The 26,118-nt window shown below is 44.7% G+C and overlaps 1 protein-coding gene across 6 annotated transcripts in view; it reads left to right on the plus strand.

Annotated features, from left to right (window-relative positions):
* Nucleotides 1-26,118, plus strand: part of SPATA13 (spermatogenesis associated 13) — a 113,980-nt gene that overhangs the window by 36,151 nt on the left and 51,711 nt on the right. For 3 of the 6 annotated variants that reach the window (XM_054015418.1, XM_054015424.1, XM_054015420.1), the window contains exon 2: nucleotides 8,673-10,463. In XM_054015418.1, coding sequence (XP_053871393.1) covers nucleotides 8,838-10,463 — 1,626 coding nt within the window. In that variant the 5' untranslated portion in view covers nucleotides 8,673-8,837. Of the gene's footprint in view, nucleotides 1-4,706; nucleotides 4,805-6,155; nucleotides 6,281-8,672; nucleotides 10,464-26,118 lie in introns of those variants that run through there. The other 3 variants (XM_054015419.1, XM_054015421.1, XM_054015423.1) reach the window with 2 other exon arrangements.

The following is a 26,118-nucleotide window of genomic DNA, read 5'->3' on the forward strand; positions in this document are numbered from 1 at the left end:
CTGTCAAATTAAGAAAATTAATCAGTTTAAACCAAGCAGCCCTTTGAGCCCTTTCCTTAACAGGATGATTCATGAACTGGAATGCCAAGATGACAGAGCTATTGAATTTGGAGAATTCCTTTTGGTGTATTATTATGCCTGTTAGAAACTTACACAAATAGAAACAACCTTAGTATATTTGAAACCTAATTTATACATAAAACAGACAAACTTAGTTTGCAGTGCATATTCAAATGTGCTACTGTTCCTCACTTTTAAACTGTCCAAATTAAGGGCTTGATACTGCTCCCCTTGAATTCAGTAGAGGAGTTGCTGTTAATTTCCTTGAGAGCATGACTCAGCCTAATATCCCCAGTGGGACTTGTAAAGGTTCTCATGAGGGTAATTGTTTGCAGGATCAGAGCCTTTGTCTGTCTGAGATGCAAAAGACAGATACAAATTGCAACATTAGGTAAATACTGTAAACCTCAGAAAACACTCTATAGTTTAATGAAAGAGAATCAGTTATTCTAATACTTCCACCTATTCAAAATTGCATTTGGTACCTATTAATGTAGGATGATTTTTTTAAAAAAACATTCAGAATATTGCACTTACCCCACCCCCCCACCATCCTGCCCAGCTGTGTGCAGTATAGCAAATTCTTTTTTGCCATGGTTTTCTTGAGTATTAATAAGCTCCCAGTCTCTCTCTCTCATTCTTATTTTAAAACTGGAATTTTAAAAGTATATTTAAAAGGAAAGAATCACAAAATATCAATGGATGAGCATTGGGGTTCCTCCTCCTCCATTGGGAGTATCCTTTCATACAGAAGGTAACAGAACTATTCTCCTTCAGACTTTCCCACCCTGAGACTATGGAAGATGACAATCTTGATTAGATAAGAGCTGCTGACATGCAGCCATTGATGTGCTGTGATATTTGAAAAAATATCAATATCCACTAAAAGCTTCCATTTCACTTTCTAGTTCATCTTGCTCCTTCACCATGAAAGATCTTAATATCGCTTTTCCAGTGTCACATTTTTTATAATCCTTTTCCACCTGTATTGCACTTCAAATAATCCTTCTCATTCTTTGTCACATGCACTTTAAACCTCTTTTAAATCGCAGATTTAAACTTCTAAAACAAGTTAAATTTTTTGTTGCTATGGCTATTTGTGATTATCATTATCAAGTAATTAATAATACCATTGTGCATGTACCAATCTGGAATTTATTCTTGGAGTTCTTTTGGACTTGGTCTCCCACAGTTTATAATGCCAGCACAACCACTGATTGAATTACATCCTTTGTTACTCAGCTGGGGTCAATTAGTCTGTAAATAATAGGGTATAATGCACCTTCTCAGAAGTACCTATACAAGTGCTATTCAATTTTTCTTATTTCCATCTTTTTGCACAATCTCTAGTAACAAATAACATTTATCTTCTCAAGAAAGGAAAAACTGGAAAACAAGCCACTATTTCTGCTTTAAAGCAGCCTGCCTTGGTAATAAACGTGGGTGACATTTTGTATTTGTGGAATAGTGAAACAGACATTTATATTCTGTGAAGAGTTAACTTACTGAAATTTGGCCATGTCCTAGGGCTAGTCTACATTGGCAACGCTAAAGTGCCTTGTGTGGTCGCTGCAGAGTGCTCTTAAAAAAAACCAAAACACCTCCATGAGGGGCGTAGCTCCCAGCCCTGGTGCACTGTCTACACCAGCGCTTTACAGCACTGAAACTTGCTGCTCACTGGGGTGTATTTTTTCACACCCCTGAGTGAGAAAGTTGCAGTGCTGTGAATTGCCAGTGTACACAAGCCCTTAGCTGTTGGGAATCTATGCACCTTTCTTTCCTAGAAATATGTGCTAGAAAAATAGAGTAATGTTTCAAATCTAAAAGAAGAATACTGGGCCATATTCTTCTTCCTTACACTAGGGCAATCCCCATAATTTTGGCTGGTATCTTTATAGTAGACCTTGATATAGCTGCACTTGGGGCACTGTATATATGGGTCTGAATCAGCCTATTTAAAAAAAAGGATATCCAAGTTAAGGAGAAAGTACAGACACTCATTATTCTCGATAACAGCAAATTAAAATCTGTCCTCAGATACTCACAAAATTCCCATTGAATTCAGAACTTGTATACATGTATGCAAGGGCAGTACTTTGACCCAATGAAACCACAAAAGTCAGAAATGGGTTTTAGCATAAGCGGATGACCGAGTATGTAACACAAACAGGTCTGTGAAATACAAAATACAGCAGTCAGTCTTAGGCTAGGTCTACACTACCCGCCTGAATCGGCGGGTAGAAATCGACCTCTCGGGGATCGATTTATCGCGTCCCGTTGGGACGTGACAATCGATCCCCGAATCGACACTCTTACTCCACCAGCGGAGGTGGGAGTAAGCGCCGTCGACAGGAAGCCGCAGAGGTCGATTTTGCCGCCGTCCTCACAGTGGGGTAAGTCGGCTGCGATACGTAGAATTCAGCTATGCTATTCACGTTGCTGAATTTGCGTATCTTAAATCGACTCCCCCCCTGTAGTGTAGATGTAGCCTTAGAAACATGCAGTCACCTCAGACAGAGGTTTATATAATCGTTACCTTAGTAATCGCAACATTCTAGGTATTCCCTATAGTATGTAGAGACAAGAATAAGGGATATTACAAACAGTGATGTAACAATCTTATCTAATTATCCAAGGCAAGTTTTTAAGAGTGACCATTATATGAGGTCAAACCTGCAGAACTTTATAGGCACTTAACCAATATTTCTATCAGAGAGAGTGAGTGAAAGTTTGATATACTGCACTATTATAACGTGGTAAAACTATATTTACAGTCCATTTCTGATATTTGCTGTTTCATGTACAATGTGATGTACTTACCCCCTCAAATCCATCCAAATGCTGATCATAAAATCACCTTCTAGTCTGTCACCCCCACTTTAAATCCCTCAATAAGTTCCCCCTCTTCTAATGCATGAAACACGAACTTCTTGTCCTTATTTACAAACCCTTCCACAATTTAGCCCCTCCCTTGATATCAGACCTATTATCTTATTCCAAGACCACCTCCTGCCATCACTCCACTAGTGATTCTAGACTCATTCTCCGTTTCTCTAATAAGCACTTTGGGGCTTCCTTAGTCCAGATCCATAAAGCCAGTATCTTGTCCTCCTTCAAGCCCTTCCTCAAAACTCACCTTGTCTGTTAACACATACAATAAAGAACAGCCTAGTAATGGCTAGGCAGGTGAAAAGCTACAGTCACTACTACAGACTGGCTAGGAATTCCACATATGCTGTTATATTTATGTGTTACCACATTTCCCCTGGCCCATTTGTCTCATCCACTTGCTATGTCACCTTTTAGACTCTAAGGGCTTTTCTACCCTTGAAACACTACAGCTGCTTCAGCGGAGACACTCACAGGAGAGGTTCTCCTGTCATCATAGGTAACTCACCTTCCTGAGAGGCGGTAGCTAGGTCAATGGAAGAATTCTTCCATCAGCCTAGCACTGTCTACACTGGGGATTTTTCACACCCCTGAGTGATGTAGCTATGCCAATGTAAATGCCCAGTGTAGACCAGCCATAAGGCCCAGATCCTCAACATTATTTAGGCACCTAACTCCCATTGAAATCAATGAGAATTAGGTGTCTAAATATCTTTGAGGATTTGTGCCCCAGTGTTTTGGATCAGGGACTGTTATTTATTATATGGTTTTGGTAGGAGTCACCAGATGGTCTTATTTTCCTTTGCATGCAAGCACTGTTCAGACTTGGATGGTATTGTAGGTTTTACGATTGTTCTCTGTCTTAATCTCTTTAATTCAAGTCAATGCTTGGGACAGAGTCATATCCTGGGAACCACAAAAAGAACTTGTGGCACCTTAGAGCCTAACAAATTTATTTGAGCATAAGCTTGGAACATATAGTAAGAAGATATATATACATACAGAGAACAACTTTCACCTTTTCATGTTCTCTGTATGTGTGTGTGTGTGTGTATATATATATATATATATAATCTTTTTACTATATGTTCCATTCTATATGCATCCGAAGAAGTGGGCTGTAGCCCACGAAAGCTTATGCTCAAATAGATTTGTTAGGCTCTAAGGTGCCACAAGTACTCCTGCTCTTTTTGAGGATACAGACTAACATGGCTGCTACTCTGAATCCCGGGAACCAGGCATTGGTGTTTGGGCTGAAATTTCTGAAAGAGGTTTGCCCTCTTGCTGTTTGTAACTACCTCCATTAAAGGACTGGTGTATTAGTGTAAATAAAGCAAGCTACCCTAAGGAAATACCCCACATCACTGATTACTCTGCATCACTGATTTTTTCTCTAATGGGAAACTGATGTGCATCACCCAACATCTACTATTAGCTGGCAGAGGGCCGACAATATATTTGCATGGCACCTTACATAATGGGGCCAGGATGGCTGAGACATTACTGCAATTTAAATATTTAAGTGAGGAAGATGTTTGATATGAAGGTGATCATTTTATACCAGATTGTTATTGGAATGTGGAACAGTGGCTGAAGACAATGTACATAATGAAAATTTGACCAAAGGCAGAGATAATTAAATTCAGCCACATGTAATAACTAGAAATATATATTGAATAGCAAAATGAGGCAGGGCATGCCTGACACGGAGTACTGGTTCTCTCCAATCACAAATTCTGTGTGTTTTGCATTGACAGCATCAACCCTATGGGGCCAATCCACCTGTGGAGTAACTATAGAAATAAATGGAGTTGCACCAGGGATGGATTTGGCCTTACACATTTGAAATAAAAAGGTAAGTGTTTTAAACCAACCACAGCTTGGAAGACTCACATGGAAAACCAGGCATTACAAGTGAAAGTCTTTGCAAGAGGTGGGGAAGACTAGCTTTGAAGCTGAAGATTAAAGTACATATTTTCTCAATACAGCAAATGAGAATGCAACTTGTAGAAGACCAACAGCTGAGGAGAGGGTGTGGGAACCAGAAATACATTCAATGGTTGGGAGGTTGTTGAAAATTAAGATCAGGAGAACAGATAATTTGGAGGGCTGCAATTTCTCCTGCTCCTGCCTCCCCCACCTCCTTCATATTCAATCCCTAATTGGCAGCCGACTTGAACAAAGTAAGCAGCAATGACACCCAATACGGAAGGGCAATTGCTTCATTATTAATGTGTGCAAATGCCACCACCCTCCTAGTTTAATCTTTATCTGTTTTGATAGGATGATAATTAAATTCAAACACAACAAACAGCCCCACTTTGTCTCTTGCAGGCGGAGGGGAGGGAAAGGGGAATCAGCCCCTTAATTACTGTGTGCACAGCACTTTGAAAACGTAAATCACTCGCTAGGTGCTAAGTATTCCTAGTATTATTTATCGGCAGCCCCAGGCCTGGGCCAACTTTGTTTTAGTTGCAGATGCAGGGGAGCGTGGACTCTGCCTCCCAGGTGGGAGGGGAGAAAAGGCCAGAGGGGGCCAGCAGCTGGGACACTCCCCCGCCTGTTGGCTTGCTGAGGAAGGCTGGGGAATCTGTCATTGAAAAACGAGCAGTGGGGGAAGAATAGCTTCTTCTAGCCCCTCCCTAGAAAGGCCAGCGGCAGGCCCCCAACCTGACATAGTAGCTGCTGGGCGAGACACAAGGGTGGGTGAGGTAATATTTTTTTATTGGACTAACTTTTGCTGGTGAGAGAGACCAGCTTCTTCCCCTGCCTCGCCTCTCCTCAGGCTGCTCTGCACAGCCCCTGCACGCAGCCTTTGAACCCAGCACTGCTCCTGCAAGTCTCTGAAGAGCTGCCTCCTCCCTCAGTGGGTCTAGCGTTTCCCTCCCGGCTGCTGCCATAGTGATGTGGAAACAGATCGCTCTGTCTCCAGGGGAGCAGCGCGGGGGAAGGACTCCTTGGAGCTGCTGCGGGTAGGGCTGGGAGCGGGGCTGCCCCCTCGGGTTCTGAGTCCTGCCTACTGTCCTGTGCCTACTAGCTCCTCCCAGGTAATGGGCTCCTGCTCCTTCTCAGTCCCCGCACTGGGGCAGGGAGGGGAGGGGAGGGGACACCGCTTTCTCTGCTCTCCTAGCTGCGATTTTCCTGCTGGGAGGATGGGTGAGGCCGTCTCTGGTGAGCAGCGGGGCAGGTGCTTCTGCCCGAGCCAGACCAAGCGAACACTGACGACACTTGGGAAACCCCAGGCCCCTCTGGGTGGCTGAGGCATGAATGGGCTTTGGCTGCCCCATGGGACCAGGAGTGTGCGGCGTGCTTTCTACCGTCCTTGTGTTGGGTAAATAACGTTTGCAAGTTAGTCTTCTCGCTGCCCTTCATTTGTCTCCTCCCCCCCCTGTAGTTATTTCTTGAGGGACTGGAGGACCCGAAATATAAGCATCTGGTCTGTACTGGACTCAGTGGCATTATTTTTAGGTGTGCTTCTCTCTGCACACACCGCTCTCCCACCAGACTAGTGCTAAGGGTGGAAGAAATGTTATGAAAAGATGCGTTACTTGGAAAGTTGGCGTGTTTTGGGGGGTGAAAACCATGTTGCTCAAAAATCCTCTTGTTTTTGCATGACAATAGAGTAAAAGTAGCAGCAGTTTTGAATATAAAACAAAATGAGGGGCAGGCTTGAACTTCAAGCCGTTTGGACTTAGTCAGACAGCTCTTGCCCATTTCTAGTTAACAAAGCTTCTGTTAAATCGTTAGAATAAGCTTCTCCCAGGCAGACTCAAGCTGAGACAATTTGAATGAGGGGGATTAAAAAATATGAGGAGGATTTTAAGCGTCACATCGAAACACACTCCATAGGGAACAAGATTTTAAAACCTCCATTTAAATTTTTTCCAAAAGGAGGGACTCAACTTCGAAAGTCTGGATCCAATATTTTTAAAGACTCCTAAAAGCTTAAGATTTGGGGTATCTTATGTTTGCTTATAATTTGACATGTGCACTGTTTACTATTTATAGTGTGTTTAGTATGGATTCATGCTAAGGGGGAAATGTAACCATTAAAAAGCTTCATGCACTTTTGAATGTACTGTACTCCAGGTGGCGATAATTGTTTATATGTGCACGGGGTGGGGGAGGGTTGGTACATTTACAACTGGGGCTTCTCCCTTTAATATTCATTGACCTGCCAAGTGTGGAGAGGTGATGGGAATGGCTTGTTTAAACCCTGTGAACGGGGAAGCTTTCTGACTTCACGCTGTGCCTAAGTGCTTCTTCCCGGCTTCTCTGGTTGCTAGGGGGCTTTTACTTCCTGTTTCAAATTAGCCTTTAAAGTTCACATGACTACTTGAGACCAAGACCTTACCCTCTGAAGCTTGGTCAGTTTTGTTTTTTTTTTTTTTAATCGTAAGGAGCAGATTTCACGGGTACTTCTTTCGTTTAGTATATCTGTACATGTCCTACTTTTTTTTATTTTATGGCCAAGACCCAGGTATCGAGGAATGGGCTATTTCTGATCCCACTGGCCCTAGCAAAATTTGACAGTACCAAGGAAACTTGTCATTGCTCTCATGGTAAGGGCAGTAGCTGCTTAAGGTTGAGGGTCCCTGAACTTTAATTAATTGTTTACCACCCTTGTTTAATTTCCATCCCTCCCAGCACCTGTGGATAGTATATAAACCAAAAGGTCAGGAAAGCACAACCCAGTGAATCCTAATTTGTCTGTTTGTAGTACATGAAGCACAACACGTGCTGCTTCCTCCCGTGCTCATCTGCATCACATCCCACCATCAGCTGCCCTAGGTCATTCTTCTAACAGCACATCATCAGGACAGGCTTTTATATGTCGTTGCCTACTTTTTTACTGCTTCAAATACCTGCTTATATATTTTTCTTTTATTAGAGAAAATTACATTGCTGTAGATTTGACTGACTTAAGCTTGTCTGCTAAGGAAATTACGAGATACTTGAGTGTCTTGCATTTATTACTTCAGTGATACTCCATGCATGAGTAAAGTGATCAAAGTTTGGCCCTTGGATAGCAACAAACATATTCTATTATTGTTGTATTATGTCAACAATATTCTAGGAGTAGGTGGCACATGATAGGGAATTTATAAGTCTGAAGGCATTCAGTCTTTTTGATGCGAGTCTTTCCCCTTGGTTGCATATATGGTCATGTGTCTTGGAATTTAGGAACTTAGTACTGTGATGAGAAAAATGGCTGGATCTCTCTCTCCTTTCTGCCCCCCCAGAATAGTATTTTTTTTTAAGTTTCCATTTTGCTTCAAGTTAAGTATAAAAGAAAGAGCAAGGCAAGTGCTGAAGCATCTGTCATTGTGTTTCAGTCTTATAATTTTGTTTCTTGCAATAGTTAGTATAATGTAATGTGCTTTAGAGGTGGGACTATATTTGCTTAAAATGTATTGTTAAACTGGGTAGAATAACTCACATAGCATTACAGTATATTTGCTCTGCTAAGGTAGGTTTGATTATCTGAGTCAGATAAACAAAAACATATTTAAGTTAAATTGGTCTTTTAAATAACTAAACAGAACATAAGTATACCTCTTGTTGTTTAAAGTGAACTATTAACAGCTTTTCCCCGAGCCCCATGATATAGCTTTGTTTAGTTAATAGTCCTTGATTTTATTCATAGGGAACCATGTCTCATTTCGTAGGGAATTTTGTGGGGGGGAAAATGGCTAACTGCTGGCTTTGTTTTCTTGATGCAGGCAGTGCAGTCTGAAGAGCTCAGCTACAGTTCACACAGTAGATGTGAAAACAAGGCAAGAAGAGGTGCAGTAGATGAAGGGCTGGGACCTGGGACAACTGAGGAAGATGGTATTGTGGATCTGAGCCATAGCACCTTCTGCCCTCATGCTAATGGCACTGAGGACATGACAACATTTCAGAATGGCTGCGGAAATGGCACCACTGTTACCTGTATAGTAATGGATAATAAAGAACCAAGAAGTATAACTAGCAATGGGGGATGCAATAGCAACAACAGTGCTGAAGAGGAAATACAAGATGACCATCTCAGCCCTTCAAAAATCATGCGCTTTTTCTCCACCCCTAGGAAACGAACTACCTCCAACTCGGAAAGGCCTCGTTCTCTGATTGTGATGGGCAGCTCTTCAACGTGGAATGCTTTGTCTTCCATTAGAAAAATGGGATCTTTCAAGAAATTAAAATCTTCAGTTCTTCAAGGAATTCAGGCCAGAGAAAGCTCAGATGTCTTAAATGAGAACACTGTGGGAAAACATGTCTCGAATGGTGCAGTGGTGAGAGTTCAGACTAACCGGTATTCTTATTCAGGGCCTTTACATGATTCCCATAATGCAGTGGATGGTTTGGCTTCTGATTGCTCTGATGTAGAGGAAAGTGATGATTCCTTCCTGAGGAATACTCACCGATCACGCAGTATCAGACGCGCCTATGGTGTTGGCCGCATCAATTTATTAGACACCGATAAAATTCAGAGTCAGCAGAACTGCACGAGGCCAACGTCTCCCATCACCCAGGAGCCAAAGATCTGTGAAATTTTAGTGAAAGATCCTGAAAACAACAGGATTATCTACAGGAGAAGCAAAAGCACAGATAGCTTAAACTTTCTGAAAAAGAGCTCGTTCAAACGAAAGTCCACCTCAAATCTCACTGACCTCAAGATTGCAAGTGAAAAGCAAGTGCCACAAAGGACAGGAAGCACTTCCTCTGCTGACTCCGACAAAGCCAGTGGAAACCCAGAGAGACGGTCAAAACGCTGGAAGAGCCCTATCAGAGCAAAGGATTTTGACAGAGTTTTGAAACTTGTAAGCAATGTTACAGATGTTGCATGGAAGAAAGATGGTCCTAAGAGCACGATGACTCCTCTGAATGAACAAAACCAGAGAACAAGGCCAAACAGCAGACTACATGATGACTACTCCCGCAGGGTTTCTAGTAGCAATGAAAATGACAGACGGAGGTGCATTTCCCCTGTGTGCAGTCCAGATTCTACCTTTTCTGGAACGCCACATCTTCATAGTCCAACTGTTTCTCAGGATACAGACACTGAAACAAATGTATTTACTGGTGAGACCAACAGCTTCAGAACATTATCATGTGTCTTAGATGATGTCCGTTCCTCACACGCTTTTAACGACTTTAGTGCACTTCCTAATGAAGTGTTTTATGAAGACTCTGATGAACCAAAAAGTACCAGCCAGTTTACGTGTGAGTCTGAGCAGCCTAGCATTCCTCTTAGGCCCACTGCCCCTAAACCTCAGAGCCCCAGTGCTGAGAAGGTCAAGTGCAATATTAATTTCCATTGCCCGGATCGTCACAGTACACTGTCACTGAGCTCAATGGAAAGCGAGGAAAGAGTTGAGTTACCTGCTCCGAAGTTGGGGAGAAATCCTGTTTGCCTCCAGGACTCAGTGCAAACTGGGTACTATGATGATGGAAATGAAGACAGTGGCATAAGCAGCCACTCTCAGCTGAGCCTCAATTTAGCTTCTGGTACCGAAGAAAAGAAGGAAGAGGTAAGAAGGAAAGCAAACCCCACTATATGTTAGATGTTAAGTTGCAAGGTTTGTTTTTATTCATACAAAAATGACAACCTGAATGCTAGGAGCTGTTGCAGCTTGTTACTGCTAAAATATGCTGACAGCCAGCAAGCAATGATTTTTTTAAAAATTTATTTAAATACCAGGTTTGGAAGCTAACATCAAATTATTTTTCCCTGTGCATGTTAATATTAAAGAAAGTGTTGGCACCAAAGCTGCTCAAGTACATTTTCAAGGGCAGTTTATTATGGCCTGCGGTTATACCACCTTGTGACGTGATCATGTTGGATTTTACCAAGCTAAGCCAGGACTGGCTGGGTCAGTTCTTGGCTGGGAGATTGCTGAAGAACACGTAAGTGGTGCTCCGTCCAGTCATGTTAATTCAGTAGGTCGCACTCTTCCCTTGGACCAGAAAATGTTAATGTTTGTAGAGCACAAAGGGGTTGAAAAGCACAACATAAATCAAACCTCTAGTTGTTTTTACTGTGCATTACCAGCAATGATTGTTGGTAAATTAATGAAATATTTGGAGGCATATTTCAAAAGCAGTCAATTATTTTACCTGTAGTTGTCTATTAATGTTTTTAAAATGATGGGCGGAGACTTAATATGTTGCTATTAACTATAATTGATTTCATTGCACCTAATTAAAAACTTACCACTATCAATGGATGTGGCCAGTTATAGTGCTTCATTTTTGAGTAAATGGGACACAGTTAAGGTCTTATGTACAGTGTGGGTTTTGCACTAGGCTGAATCAGTGCAGAAATCTAGTGTAGACATCATGCACCTGTTTAAACTGTGACTTACCTAACTTTCAAAGTACAACTGGTGCAAGTCACAGTTTAGACTGATGCAGCCCATCTGTGCTAAGGGTATACAACTACATTGGTTTAACTGCACCAGTGCGCCCAAAAACAAAACAAAAACATTGTACATAAGGTCTCTCCCTTTTGTATCCCAGATGAAAAGTTTATAAAATCAGAAGATTATGATATGTTCTGCTGCCTCCTGTTTGTCAGAATGACCATTATACTTCTACAAAAATGTGGAGTGCCGGCATTAATTATAAATCACAAAAATCTCAGCTAGTCAAATTATAGATTTGAGATGGGTGAGGATTTCTTATGTTATTGAAGCCTGATGCATATTGTAAAAAGTGACTGTAAATATTCATTATAAGCAGCATCTTTCTTCTGGACAAAGTAATACAATTAAAAATAGATTACTGTGATACTCAGAATTGTGGTAAAATTGGGAAATATGTACTATATATGCATCAGGGCCGTAGAAGAGTTTCTCATTAGTTCTTGGGATGACAAAACCAGTCTGCTTCATTCTGCAGTTTTCACACCCAGAGTGCACATGCAGAGATGCTTTTTAACAGCCTGGAGACATGAGAATGCTAATGTATGTTAGTTGCATTTCCTGGAAACTATATGTAGCAGTTAAATGACAGAATTAATGCTACTTAACTGCCATCTAGTGGTGAACTATAACCATGATATCAAGCATTGAATCCAAACTCCTGCCTTCTCCTCCCACTGCTGTAAAGACATGGGTTTTGATGTATGTGTACATCAGACATATAGGTTATTACTAAATATTGTATTATGTCCTGTTTTCTGACACTTATCTAAAAATAACCAAATCTTGGTGTTAATATTGACTATGATTTTTACCCGTGAGGATGTGGAGTACTTCTGTGAGTTTTCTTTGCAGTTTATCTCCTTCAGTTGTCTAAACTGAAATGCACACCCTGCACTAGTGGTAGTTATGTATTTTGAGACACATCAGATGGTGATACCCACAAGAGGAAGATGAAGAACTCAGGAAAATCCAGTGGAGTTTCTAATGGCCCCCTCAGCCTCAGGGCATTCAACCATTGGCTTCTCTGCCCATGCCTGCACAAAGGAAATGTTTGTGCCTTTTGTGAGGAGGATACAGGCATGGAGCGGAAGCTAATAATGCAAGGAGCAATGTTAACTTGGTGGATACCTGGATACAAATTGTGCATGGAACCTGCCGTCCACGGCGAGTGGAAACTTTCTCTTCTCTTCCTATCTGCTCCCCACCTCATCCAGAGCCATAAAGCCATAGTCACTTCGAGGTTTGGTCTACACTACCAACTTATGTTGGTATAACTACATCGCTCAGGGCGTGGATTTTCCGCACCCCTGAGTGATATAGTTATACCAGCCTAACCCCCGGTGTAGACAGTGCTATGTCAAAAGGAGGGCTTCTGCTGTCAACATAGCTACTGCCTCTCAGGGACATGGAGTTCCTATGCTGACAGGAGAAGCTCTCCCATCAGCATAGATAGTGTCTTCACTAAGTGCTACTGTCAGTGTAGACAATCCCTGAGTTGCCATGGATGGGAGGGAGAGCATGCTCTGCTCTCTCCACATTTCCCAGCAGAGTGGAGCTATGGCATCTGCTTTGTGCCCAAGTTTACAGTCACCTCAGATGTGAGAAATATTTTAAATCTGTGCTTATTCAGCCAGTAGGCTCAACCCTAAATGCCACGTGACGACATGCTGGTTTGAACTTTTGACTGGGATTCCTTCATAGCTTTGCTTTCTACCTCTCCATTACAGCATTGCATTCTCTCCCCTCCTCTCCCCCCCCCCCCCCAAAAAAAATGCATTTGTGGCAGTTTCAGAGCATTCAGAATAAGCTATCATTTAAGATATAACTTTGGATAGCACGAGTACACAAATCTTAGGATGGAGTCCTAATGATAAATACAACACGCTGATGGGCAATCCTCCAAAGGTTCAGAGTTTCATTGGATCTTATCTGTACACTTATGCAATGCATCCATTAGCATTCTGTGGTCACATCTACATAATTAAATATGCAATACACATCATGCTGAACAGAGATAGGCCCAAGCCAAGCCAAAACCACAGAGCCCCAGCAAACTTGGGGAAAGTTCAGATCCAGATTTTGACTTTGTGGTACAGTCCAGTTTGAATCTTATACAGACTCCATCTAAGCGTAATCGACATATTCCTTTGCCTCAGGCCCCAAACTGTTCTCAGGTAAGTTAGTTTAAGATAAACCCCTGAAAGTTACCTAAATGCTTGTTACCTAAATTTTTTGGGTTGACCTTTTAGGAAGGTCAAAACACCTCAAAGGATAGTTTTATGTTGAGGAATTGCCTTGATATGGGGCAGAGGGAATGAGATACCTACTTGGATAACCTGTTTGTCTTCTAACCAACAAATCTGCATCATCATACTTAGTAGCACTATTGCTCATAGCTCTGCTGCAGCCTTTTCTGGATCTATTCTTCTTTCTCTTTCCTTCTCCCAGAAGTTGGGTGACAAGGACATAGCGCACTTATCCCAAATGTGTTTTTCTTTGAAGTGAGTTATGGGTGATCTAAGCCCTGAGACTACAAGCTATTCTGTAGGGGCAAACTCTTGCACCCATGAGGAGCCCCTTGAAGTCAAATGTTAGCCTGTGCAGATCAGCATGAAGGATTGGGGGTCTACTCAGCTACTAAATTCAGGAAGCAGAAGGTTGAGACCATTTTACTTATTTATTTATTTATTTTAAGGCCTTGTTTTGGGTGCTCCCTAGAGCATGTATCCTTGTCAATTTCACTACAGATGTCCACTGTCTTTGGTTGTTACTGTCAGTGGAGCAGTAAGGGCTACCCTGGAAACCCCTACTCCTGGCAGTCCTTACCAAAGTACTTCTAACCAAGCTGAGGGGCAACTCATGTTTGGCTAATGTAGATTAACTATAGTATTAAAAACAGAGTACTTATGTGAGCAAGTGTTTGCAGGGTCTGTCCCTTAATGAAAGAGACTTCCTTGGTGTCTCTACATTTCTAATCTGACCACCTTGTTTCTCTTAAACTCAGCTGAGTCCTGTGTTCTTTTTAGCCTTCTCCTTTTCAAAGGACTGGCAAAAGTTGTTTAAAGGTCAAATAGCCAAGTGTTGGGGTATTTCTACACTACAATGGCACGTAGTATAGCTGCTTCTTGTATTGACAGAAGGGGTTTTTCTGTCGATGTAGTTAATCCATCTCTTTGAGAGAGGATAGCTAGATTGACAGAAGAATTCTTCTGTCAATCTAGCTCATCTATGATGGGGGTTTATGTTGACCTAACTATGTTCACAGAGTGTGAAATCTTTCACAGCCCTGAGTGTAGCTAGGTTGATCTCATTTTTAGGTGTAGATCAGGCCTTAGTTGCCCTACCCAGTCAATTAGTAAGTACTTACCAGAGAACTAGCAAATAAACTTCATGAAACTTTGTTAATCTATATCTGTGACTAGAACTGAAAATTAAGACCTTGTCTACACATGCAAATTGTCCTGATTTTAACTAAATTGGCACAACTCCCCTGTGAGGACACTTAAATCAGCTTAAGAATGCCTTATGTTAATTTGGCTTGTCAGTTTTTTTCAGCTATAACGGAGTGACTTAAGAGTGTCCATACAAGAGGATTGCACCAATGTAACTAAATCTGTTTAGTTAAATTGGTGAAGTTTTTGTGTGTAGGCAAGAGCTAAATTCCCCCCAGATATCAGGATTTTGCTGCCCTTGCTGAGATCTAGTTTCCTCTGCATTATGCTTTTCTATAGCACTTGTAACACACATTTTGCTTTCAGCTGGCATCAATAGATTAAGTATGATGATGGGTTTGGAATATTTCCCATGCTCTTGTCCTCCCTAAAGACGAGTCCTATGGAAGATGTGGAAATGACAGAAGTGTTAAATGACTTGTTTGTTTTAGTTTTCACCAAAAAGGTTAGTAGCAATAGTGAATGCCAGTGGAAAATAAGGTGGGATCAGAGGCTAAAATAAGGAAAGAACAAGTTAATTTTTAACTTAGACAAGTTAGATGTCTTCAAGTCACCAGGGCCTGATGAAATACATTGGAGAATGTAGGTTCTGACTCCCTGGGTGCTCCAGGGCTAGAGCACCCATGGAAATAAATTAGCAGGTGCTTAGCACCCACTGGCAGCCAATCTCTCCCCTTCCCTACCAGCGCCTCCTGCTTTCCAACGGCTCTGCCGATCAACTTGTCCCCCTCCCTCCCAGTGCCTCCTGCCTGCGTTACCAGCTGTTCCGCGGTGTGCAGGAGGCACTGGGAGGGAGGAGGAGGTGTGGGGATGGGGCGTGCTTGGGGAAGTGGGGTGGGAAGAGGCAGGGCAGGAGTGGGGCATTGGGGGAAGGGGTGGAATGGAGGCGGGGCCAGTGGTGGGGTGGGAAGAGGCGGGGGTGGGAGCATGGGGGAAGGGATGGGGTGGGGCCTAGGGCTGAGTGGGGGTTGAGCACCCCCCGGGACAATTGGAAGTGGGTGCCTGAGTTCTAGAATACTCAAGGAGCTGACTGAAGAGGTATGTGAGCCATTAGTGATTATCTTTGAAAAGTCATGGAAAATGGGAAAGATTCCAGAGGACTGGAAAAGGGCAAATATAGTGTCCATCTATAAAGAGGAAATAAGGACAACCTGGGGGATTACAGACTAATCAGGTTAACTTTAGTACCTTGAAAGATAATGGAACAAATAATTAAGCAATCAACTTGCAAACAAAAAAGATAATAAAGTGATAAGTAACTAGCAGCTTGGAAGAACAAATCATGTCAAACCAACCTAATAGATTTCTTGGAGGGGGGGGGTGGAGGGAGGGAAAATAAGTAGATATGGTATATCTTGATTTTAGTGAGGCTTTTAGTACTGTCTTGCATGACCTTCTCATAAACAAACTAAGGAAATACAACCTCGTTGGAGCTACTATAAACTGGGTGCATAACTGTTTGGAGATCAGTTCCCAGAGAGTAGTTACAGTAGATCACAGTCAAGCTGGAAGGGCATATCGAGTGTGGTCCAACAGGAATCAGTTCTGGGTCTAGTTCTGTTCAATATCTTCATCAATGATTTAGATAACGGCATAGAGAGTACACTTATAAAGTTTGCTGATGATACAACTAGGGAGGAGCTGAAAGTGCTTTGGAGGATAGGATTAAAATTCAAAATGATCTGGAGAAATGTTCTGAAGAAAAGTAGGATGGAATTCAATGTGGACAAATGCAAAGCACTCCACTTAGGAAGGAACAATCATTTGCACACATACAAAATGGGAAATGACTAAAGGAGTACTGCAGAAAGGGATCTGGGGATCATAGTGGATCACAAGCTAAATATAAGTCAACAATGTAACACTTGCAAAAAAAGCAGACCTTTCTGTGATGTATTAGCAGGAGTGTTGTAAGCAAGACACGAGAAGGAATTCTGCTCTACTCCATGCTGATTAGGCCTCAACTGGAGTATGGTGCTCAGTTCTAGGGTCTGAATTTCAGGAAAGAGGTAGACAAATTGGAGAAAGTCCAGAGAAGAGCAGCAAAAGTGATTAAAGGTCTATATAATATGACCTATGAGGGAAGATTGAAAAACCTGTGTTTGTTTAGTCTGGAGAAGAGTGAGAGGGGACATGATAATTTTCAAGTACGTAAAAGGTTGTTAAAAGGAGGAGGGAGAAGAATTGTTCTATTTAACCTCTGAGGATAGGACAAGAAGCAATGGGCTTAAATTGCTGCAAGGGAGGTTTAAGTTGGACATTAGGAAAAACTTCCTAACTGTCAGGGTGGTTCAGCACTGGAGTAAAATTGCCTAGGGAGGCTGTGGAATCTCCATCACTGGAGATTTTAAGAGCAGGTTTGACAAACACCTGTCAGGGATGGTCTAGATAATACTTAGTTCTGCCATGAGTGCAGGGGACTGGACTAGATGACTTCTCGAAGTCTCTTCCAGTATTACAATTCTATTATTCTAAGATGTACACATTATTGTAAATACTAACGACATACAACACTTCACTGGCTTGCTTGTGGACTCGCACGTACCACTGAAGTTGCTGAAATTAGTTGTTGGTCTAAATTTGCCACAGCAGAGGAAACCAAACTCTCTGATGCATAGGCTCTGTCTACCACAAGCATGACAGCACAAACTACTCCATATAAGTAGCCTTAGTGGTAATTTGGGGAAATTACATCAACTTTATTATAATTCAAGCACAGTGCTCTACCTGCAGGACAATGAAGAATTATAAATCTAAAATATAGCAATTGCAGCTCTGTGTAACTAAGGTTGAGTGATGCTTTTTGTCTACAGGTTAACTATTCTAGGTGCTCTAAAATCCACGTGCTGACTTGGACTGTGTTGAAATTTGCTGTGCCTCATGAGGGTGCAGGACCGGCTTAGTGAGTTGTAGTCATCTGAGCAATTGGCTCCTACAAAATCAGTTGTTTACAAAATCACCTTGTTCTTCTAATGTTTTATTGCACACAGCTGGGGTTCAAACATGGCTCTAATCCTCCAGGTTGGCACATACTAGTCATGCCTAAGGCATGATCTACACCAAAACGTAGATCGACCTAGTTACGTTGCTAAGGGCTGTGAAAAATTTCACACCCAGTGCTCTATAGTTAGATCAATCTAATCCTCACTGTAGATACAGTTAGGTTGATGGAAGAATTATTCTGTCTACCTACATACCTACCTACCTACCACGTCTCAGAAAGGTGGATTATGTACATCACCAGAAAAACCTCTTCCCTTGATGTAGGAAGCATCTACGCTACAGTGGCAGCACAGCTGCAGCACAATAGCTGTCACTTTAGCTGCTGCAGCATAGACATACCTAAGAGAGTGAAATGCACATGTGTAGCAAGACCAGACTCTGTTAAAAGCTAGAAGATTTGCAGGCAGTCTGTTGTCACAGTAAGTGGGAGGCTCAAGGTGACATGTTGTGGCCGCTGAACTTGAGCTGTACCCAGGCACTGTGAATTTGAGCCCTACCCTTGGCAGCTTTGAGAGATCATGTGCTGTGCACACCAGTTGCTCTCTATCTGCATTTGAGGGGGGCGCCTTTTGGAAGTCTTGCTCTGAGACCAATATTTCTGTTTTAAGAGCAATACTTTAAAGTGCTCTAAATCCCATGTGCAGACTCTGATTTTGCTTTATAAGTATTGTCAAAGCAATTAGCATTAACTAAATAGATGAAAGAGCCAAGAGTAATGCAGTCATGGCTCATGTCCTTCACTCTTTCCTGAACAGTAGGACTGAATGTGGTCAAAGAAAAGCAAGTTGCATGGTCTTTTGGTCAAAGGGTTCCTGCTATACATTCCCCACAACATGACCGGCTCATAATATTTTCAGATCATTATAACTATTTCGGTGCCAAGCTAGGGAATAAGTGTGATTGGGGCAGTGAGTGTGACTGTGGGGTGTGTTGGATCAGGGCAGGGAGTGTAGAGTTTGGGAGGATGCAGCGTGATGGCTCTGCCCCTTTGCCAACCTCTAGGGCTGTTCTCCAGCACAGCTATTAACGGGCCAGCATATCCCTACACAACAATCCTCAGTAGTACAAGGCTCGCTCAAATGCCGTGTTTCTGAAAACCCAATTCAGGGGCTAGAGCTTTGATGGAGAACTGAGGTTCCAGAAAAATAGTTTTTCTGTGATATCTCAATGAATAAGGGATGGTCTTCAAAGGGACTTTATGCACTGGGAGCTGAGGAGAGCTGACAGAGCAAGAATATAGTGGGGAAGGGGGAAAGCTGGGCATATTGACAATGACATGCTCCGGGAAAGGGAAGTGAAGTCATCTCTGCCCTCCTCCCCCCCACGGCTGCTCCCCGATTAGGGGAAGGAGCCTAGAACTCCCCTGTGTCGAGCAGCGAGGGAGTGGTTCCAGGCTCACTCTTCCCTCCTGATGATGATGCTTCTGGAGGGAGAGTGAGGTCAGAGGAGTGTAGTTAAGCTGTGTGGTAGAAGAGGATATAGAGGTGCTTCAGCTCAGCCCTGCTGAATGTCCTCACTTCTATACACCCCCCATTTCTGTCTCCCTTTCAAAACATGCCCCCACAGTGCTGAGCCCAGGATGGGGATCTGGGAATGAGCATGGTCAGTGCATGGAACAGGCACACAGTGCTGAGAGGAGTTAGGGAGCTGACAACAGGCAAGCTTCTGGCATAAAACAAGCATACAGTACAATGCACAGATGAGTGAGGAGTGGAATGAGCCTGTTCAGTGTGTGGCATAGTGTATAGCACCGAGATTGTAGTTTTCAGCTGAGAACAGGCATGCTGGGAGCATTCAGCCAACCACATTGCTGAGACCAAGGCCTCATCTACACTAGAAAATTAAGTTGGCTTATCTACATTGCTTAGGGGTGTGACAAATCCACACCCATGAGGGCTGTAGATAAGATGACCTAACCCCCACTGTAGGCAGTACTAGATCGACAGAAGAATTCTTCCATCGATCTAGCTACCCATCTCTCATGGATGTGGAATGCCTATGCTGATGGGAGAATCCCTCCCATCAGCATATGTACTGTCTACACTGAAGTGTTACAGTGGCCCACTGTAGACATACCCCAAGGAGGGAGGATGGAAACATCTGCTGAGATGCATGGAGCTAACTAACAGCTTACAATCAGGAAATGAATAATTAAGGTGCACACCACGCCTACAATGCAATCTGAACTATGCCCTCTATGAGCAATGCCCAACACACGAATAACACACATACTAGCACTACCCCTAGAGATGCTACAGGACATTGGGGAATAGAGCATATGAGCTCTATAAGAGAAAGTCTAACACTCCTCTGTGCAAATGTAAGCAGGGGAATGGTCTCGCTATTGTGGGGAACTTCCCTGGCTTCTGCACTACCCCAGTGAAGTGGGCTAGCGAAAGGATCTGAGTCCTCGCTCCCACTCCCTTTACCCAGAGGCCTCCCTGCCCTTGAGGGCTCCCCTTCCACTCTCCTGTCTGGCAGAGTCCTCGTAACCCCAACAAGGCTGGGCCCAGGATTCCTGGGGGGCTCAACCCCCAACCCTGCTGTGGTCACCTAGGACAGGGGCTAGGGTGTCCCCACTCCGGGGTACCCTCTGTGCACTGGGCACCTCCCTGACCCACTGATTATTCCATACAATTTAAAGCAAATACAAGTTGTTTAATTAACAATCTAAATAAAAGAATAAGGAAAAATGGGAGAGGTTAAAGGAAAACACCCGCTCTGTGACAGGGAACATCACAAACAGTGTCTCTGGACATCAGGGCATTTCGCAGTCTGTTCCTTGTAGGTCCCAGATTTCCTTCTCAGGCCCTGGCTCTGCTGCAGGGATGCTGCAGGTTGGACACTTGCAATGGTGGTGGCCACACACCTCCGGGCTTTGAGTGGTGGGACCCTTTTCCCCAGCGTCAGCCCCCCATCAGGTTAAGGTCCCCCTCCCAGTCTGGCCTGCAAGGGCTCTTGTCTGGGGGTGTCTTTCTGTGCTGGGCCCTTTGCCCAAGGTCCCCCCTTGGCTGGCCCCACTTGCTCACCACACCTGGCTCTGTGGCTGAAGCTCTGCTCCCAGCACAGGATCTGCTCTCCCTGGGCTGCGTCTCTGGCTCCGTGGCTGAGTCTCTGGCCCCTCTGGATCTGGCCCGGTTCTGCTCTCCAGCTCAGCTTGGGCCCCTGCTTTCTCCTTAGCTTGGCCCCACTCAGTCTGACCCAGGCAATTCCAACTCACATGGAGGACGGGACCCACCCTGGCCTCCTGTCATGCTGATTGGCCTGCCCGCCCTGTCAATCAGGCTGACCTGGAGCATTGGCCTCTTGCCATTGTTCCTGGGGACTGTCAGTCTCAGGGTCCTGATTTCCCATCGACCCCTCCCCTTTTAGTGCTGGGAGCTAGCCAACCAAAACACCCCCACTGAGTGTTAGTAAGGGGCAACGGTCCCCTTACACAAAGGCAAACTTTGGGTTTATGTCAAGCATGGCGTCCCAATTGTACATCAATCAGGTGCATGCCCCCAGGTGCAGCCCCTGCTCGCCAGTGTGGCTAAGTGACCTGGGCAGCAGCTCAGCCCGGGCCTGCCCTGGGTGGAATCAGCACATGCAGAGCTCTAGCAGCAGCCTCTGCAGCCCTGCCCCCAGCATGGCTAGGCATGTCCTTTCCCTGGCTCCGCTATGAGCTAGTTGGGCCGGTCTGCACACACACTGCTGGGGAGAGGATGCAGCTATTACCTCCACGGGGCACCTGCTCCCCTCCCTTCCACCCCCCCCCCCTGTCCAAAAACAGGTGGTTAAAAAAAAAAAGCTTAGAAATGGCAACTCCAATTCTAGCAGCCTCCCCCATTGAACACGGAGCCGCATCTCATTTCAGCTGGCAGTTCTTGCCCTTCCGCTGCATCCACAGAGCTGGCTGCTGGGGACTTCCTGCCTGGCTCTGCGAACCAGGACTTCCTGCGAGCTGCCCTGCCCAGCCCTTCTTAGGGGCACCCAAAAGGGGTTCCGCTCCAGGGCTGTCATTCAGCCCTGGGTGCCGAGAACCATTGGAACACTCCAGCCCTGGGGCTGGGCTGGGGGTCAGCAGCCGCCCGGGCTCAATTGACGGGGGTGGGTTTTCCTCTCTGTTGTCTCTGCAGAGTGAGTCTCCTTGATGGCAGAGCTTTCTGGGGGTGCTGCTCCACCCCTTAAAATAAATGGTCGACTTCAGTTCACTTTGGATCGTTCGGATCCCAAAGCTGCTTCGCCAAGAGTGGGTCTGGATCTGGTGCAGCACTAAGCCTGGTCACAAAGAGCTGGCTGGTGACAGCTGACTTGAAGCGTGACTTTTGTTCTCAGCCTCAAGGAAAGGGCAGCTCTTTCCAGTACCGAGTTTACAATGGTGACTCAGTGGCGCTGGGCCCATACGCAGAAGGGGCCCCGGTGTGGCCTGCTTCACTTGCACTGCGCTCCCAGGCCCCGCTGAGCCCACTGGTTCCTCTCCGCTCCCAGCCCCACCTGCCAGCTCCTCTCTACCCCCGACCCCTCCCCCCCGCTTGATGCACAGGGCACCGGGACACTCAGTGCAGAGCCCACTCCTGCCCCTGCAGCAGTAGCAGCTTGAGCACGCTCCACCAGACTCCTGGTGCGTGCGCACTCCCAGGTGCTGGCGCAAGGCCCTTGGCAGCAAAGTGGGGCGTGCGCTGTGGAGGGGGTGAGGTTCAAATGTGCACACAACAGGCAGCCTCCCTCCTCCCAGAGCGAATGAGACTCCGCTGGTGAAAGGCAGCAGTGGATGAGCCTGGGAGCTTCGGACCCAGCAGCAGTCCATATGTGGGGAGGGCTGTCCCTCTCCCCCAGTTGCCTCACACAGCCAGCGCCCCGTGAACCCTGCCCCCCATGGGCTCCGTCCCCTGCTTCAGGGGCTCCAGCAGCCCCCACCTCAATTGGCTCTGTCCCCCCTGTGGGCCCCCCATTTTCACAGGCTCCAGCCCCCTACATTCATGGGCTCCAGTGCCCCCCTCTAAGACTCTCCCCTTCCTGGGCTCCATTCCCTGTTTGCTGGGCCCCTGGGCATCCCCGCCTCTCTGTGCTTTTCACACTGTCCCCTCTTGGAGTTCTCTCCCCCCCCCCCACCCCCCGCAGGCTTTATTCCTCCCCGACCTATTTCTTCCCTTGAAAATAGGCTGGTGTCATTGTGAGGCCAGCGAAGTGGGCTGTGGCTCCTTCCTGGAGCTGTCCATCCGTCCTAGCACCCGAGGGCATGTGTGTGGGGGGCAATCAGGCGTGGTGGATGCTGTGTGTGTCCCCAGAGAAGTGGTGAATCTGGATCCATACAGAACAGCCTGCCTCCTGGTGAGTGTGGCCAGGGCAGGAGGCAGGGTGTGGGGAAGTGAGTGTCTGGGAGGCCTGTGGTGTGGTGTGGGACTGTGAGGGGGTGGAGGGCAATGGGGGAGGTTTGTGTGTTTTGGGGTGCTAGGCAGTGCGGGCCTGTGTGGGGCACTATGTAGTTGTGGCGGGGCTGTGGGGAAAGCCACTGGGTAGTGGGGGAGGGGAAGAGCTGTGTCCCAGCAGTGCTTACCTGGGGTGGCTCCTGGGAAGCACCTGGCAGGTCCCTCTGGTTGCTAGGGTCAAGGTCAGCCAGAGGGGTCTTCACGTGCTGCGTCTGCTACAAGTGCCGGCTCTGCAGCTCCCATTGGCCAGGAACCATGCCAATGGGAGCTGCGGGGGCAGGACTTGTGGGCAGCGTGCAGAACTCCCTGCCACTTCTGACCCTTGGAGCCAGCCAGGGGTTGGGTCCCGCCAGCGCTTACCTGGGGCGGCTCCCAGAAAGTAGCTGGCAGGTCCCTCTGGCTCCTAGGGATAGGGGCGGCCAGGGGGGTCTGCGCCCCTCCGCCACAGCTCCCATTGCCCGCAACAGAGCTGGCATTCATGGCGGGTGCAGCACACGGAAACCCCCCTGGCTGCCCCTGTGCCTAGGGGCCGCAGGGTCCTGGTGGCCACTTCCCAGGAGCTGTGCAGAGCCAGGTAGGGAGCCTGCCAGCTAGGGTGACCAGTCCATTCCCGCTCCACGCCGAAATATCAGGACAAATGGCATCCCAACTGTACCTTGGTTGGGACGCGGGACAAACAACTAAATATTGGGTCAGTTACAATTTTATCCGGACGTCTGGTCACCGTAGTTCCAGCACCTCTTTCACTACAAATTAAGCACTCCATGCAACCCCATTTTCTTCACTGAGGTTTCATAGGCATAATTAGCAATTAAACCAGTGCAAAACATTTTTAAGGTAGACAAACCCTAAGAGTAGAATTTGATTAAATCACATATTTATCATTTACTATTTATTGCACTTCCTAGGAAAGAATGATTTCATTCCAGTGCTTTAAAAGCCTTCCTTGTTTTAAATGACAGTATTGATGGTGAAGAGTTGGGAGGGCAGAGAAAGGATATGCTTGTGGGAGTTGCATTTAACCATAAGGGAAACCTGAACACTTTTATCCTGTGTATGAAATGGAATGGTTAATGCGGATGATTAAGTCATGGTAAAAGATGCAAACAAAATCTTGATTGTTGTAGTTTCTGTCTAAAGAAAAAATATTCATCTGTGTGGTAACAATTGGTATATTGACTATGCCTACACTAAAATCTATTGAAAATTGCCTATCTTTCAGACCTAGTCAACTGTGAGTTGTTGCACACTGGTATCACTTCAGGCTCATTGTAGGAATGATTGTTGCACCTGAAATTTTGAAAGACTGCAGGAGCTTTGTGTTTTCTGACATGGAAAACCTTCACAGTAGTCAGTTTGATTATATCTGTGACCCTTTACTGCTTTGTAAATAAAATATTGATCATATCCATCAAATATAAAATGATCTTTGTGACCTTAACCAGCAGTAAAAAGAAGAACAGGAGTACTTGTGGCACCTTAGAGACTAACAAATTTATTAGAGCATAAGCTTTCGTGGACTACAGCCCACTTCTTCGGATGCGTATAGAATGGAACATATATTGAGGAGATATATATACACACATACAGAGAGCATAAACAGGTGGGAGTTGTCTTACCAACTCTGAGAGGCCAATTAATTAAGAGAAAAAAAACTTTTGAAGTGATAATCAAGATAGCCCAGTACAGACAGTTTGATAAGAAGTGTGAGCATACTTACAAGGGGAGATAGAATCAATGTTTGTAATGGCTCAGCCATTCCCAGTCCTTATTCAAACCGGAGTTGATTGTGTCTAGTTTGCATATCAATTCTAGCTCAGCAGTCTCTCGTTGGAGTCTGTTTTTGAAGTTTTTCTGTTGTAATATAGCCACCCACAGGTCTGTCACTGAATGACCAGACAGGTTAAAGTGTTCTCCCACTGGTTTTTGAGTATTTTGATTCCTGATGTCAGATTTGTGTCCATTAATTCTTTTGCATAGAGACTGTCTGGTTTGTACATGGCAGAGGGGCATTGCTGGCACATGATGGCATATATCACATTGGTAGATGTGCAGGTGAACGAGCCCCTATGTGTGTGAGCTTCAGCTAAAGTTTCCTGCCACTGTTTAGCAACAAGAGAAAGAGCAAAGGTTAGCTCCTATAATTTAACTGGGTGGAGATACTTTATCTGGCCTTTTACACTGTTAAGTGTAGATGATAAAATTATTTATGACCACATTGTTCCCACATGCTCATGTACATTGTTCCGGGGCATATGGCTTGTAAAACCTATTCTGACATTACTATTGACTTCTTAGTATTTGTCAGCTCTCAGACTCCACAGGAACTTTGAGTACTTAAATAGTCAGCAATTATAACAATGGGTTTGTAGGAATAAGAAGGTTCATACATTTTCACACATTACTAAAAACACACTAAAATTTGTACTAAAGTTATCAGAGCTATCAGGTAGCTACATAAAATAACATTTGGGGTTTTTTTTCTGTTGCTTTGTACAGTACTTGAGTGTCTGCCTTGAGCCTTTTGTCATATATGTGAGGATGGGATGGATTATCTACTGCAAGTTTTCAATGAAAACATTCAGTTCTGAAACCTCTCAAACTGCTCTCATCTGTTTGTTACTCACTCTGTCAGCATTTTTATCTTCTGTTTAGCTTACTAAACCTGCTTATAAGTTGCCATCAGAAATTCATATTTTTTTTTACATAGGCATTATTAGATTTTTATCTCTAGTTTCCCTGAAAGTTAGAAAAAGGATGCTGATTATTTTTATTTTTAAATAACCTTTTCAATGAAAATACTAAGGCTAAAGGCCCTGTCCATTATAACTTTTAAATTAGTTTGTAACTGGTTAGGCCATATAGGATATACTTTACACTTCTTGTTCTACCTAC

The sequence above is a fragment of the Malaclemys terrapin genome, chromosome 1, assembly GCF_027887155.1.
Source record: "Malaclemys terrapin pileata isolate rMalTer1 chromosome 1, rMalTer1.hap1, whole genome shotgun sequence".
NCBI lineage: Eukaryota > Metazoa > Chordata > Testudines > Emydidae > Malaclemys > Malaclemys terrapin.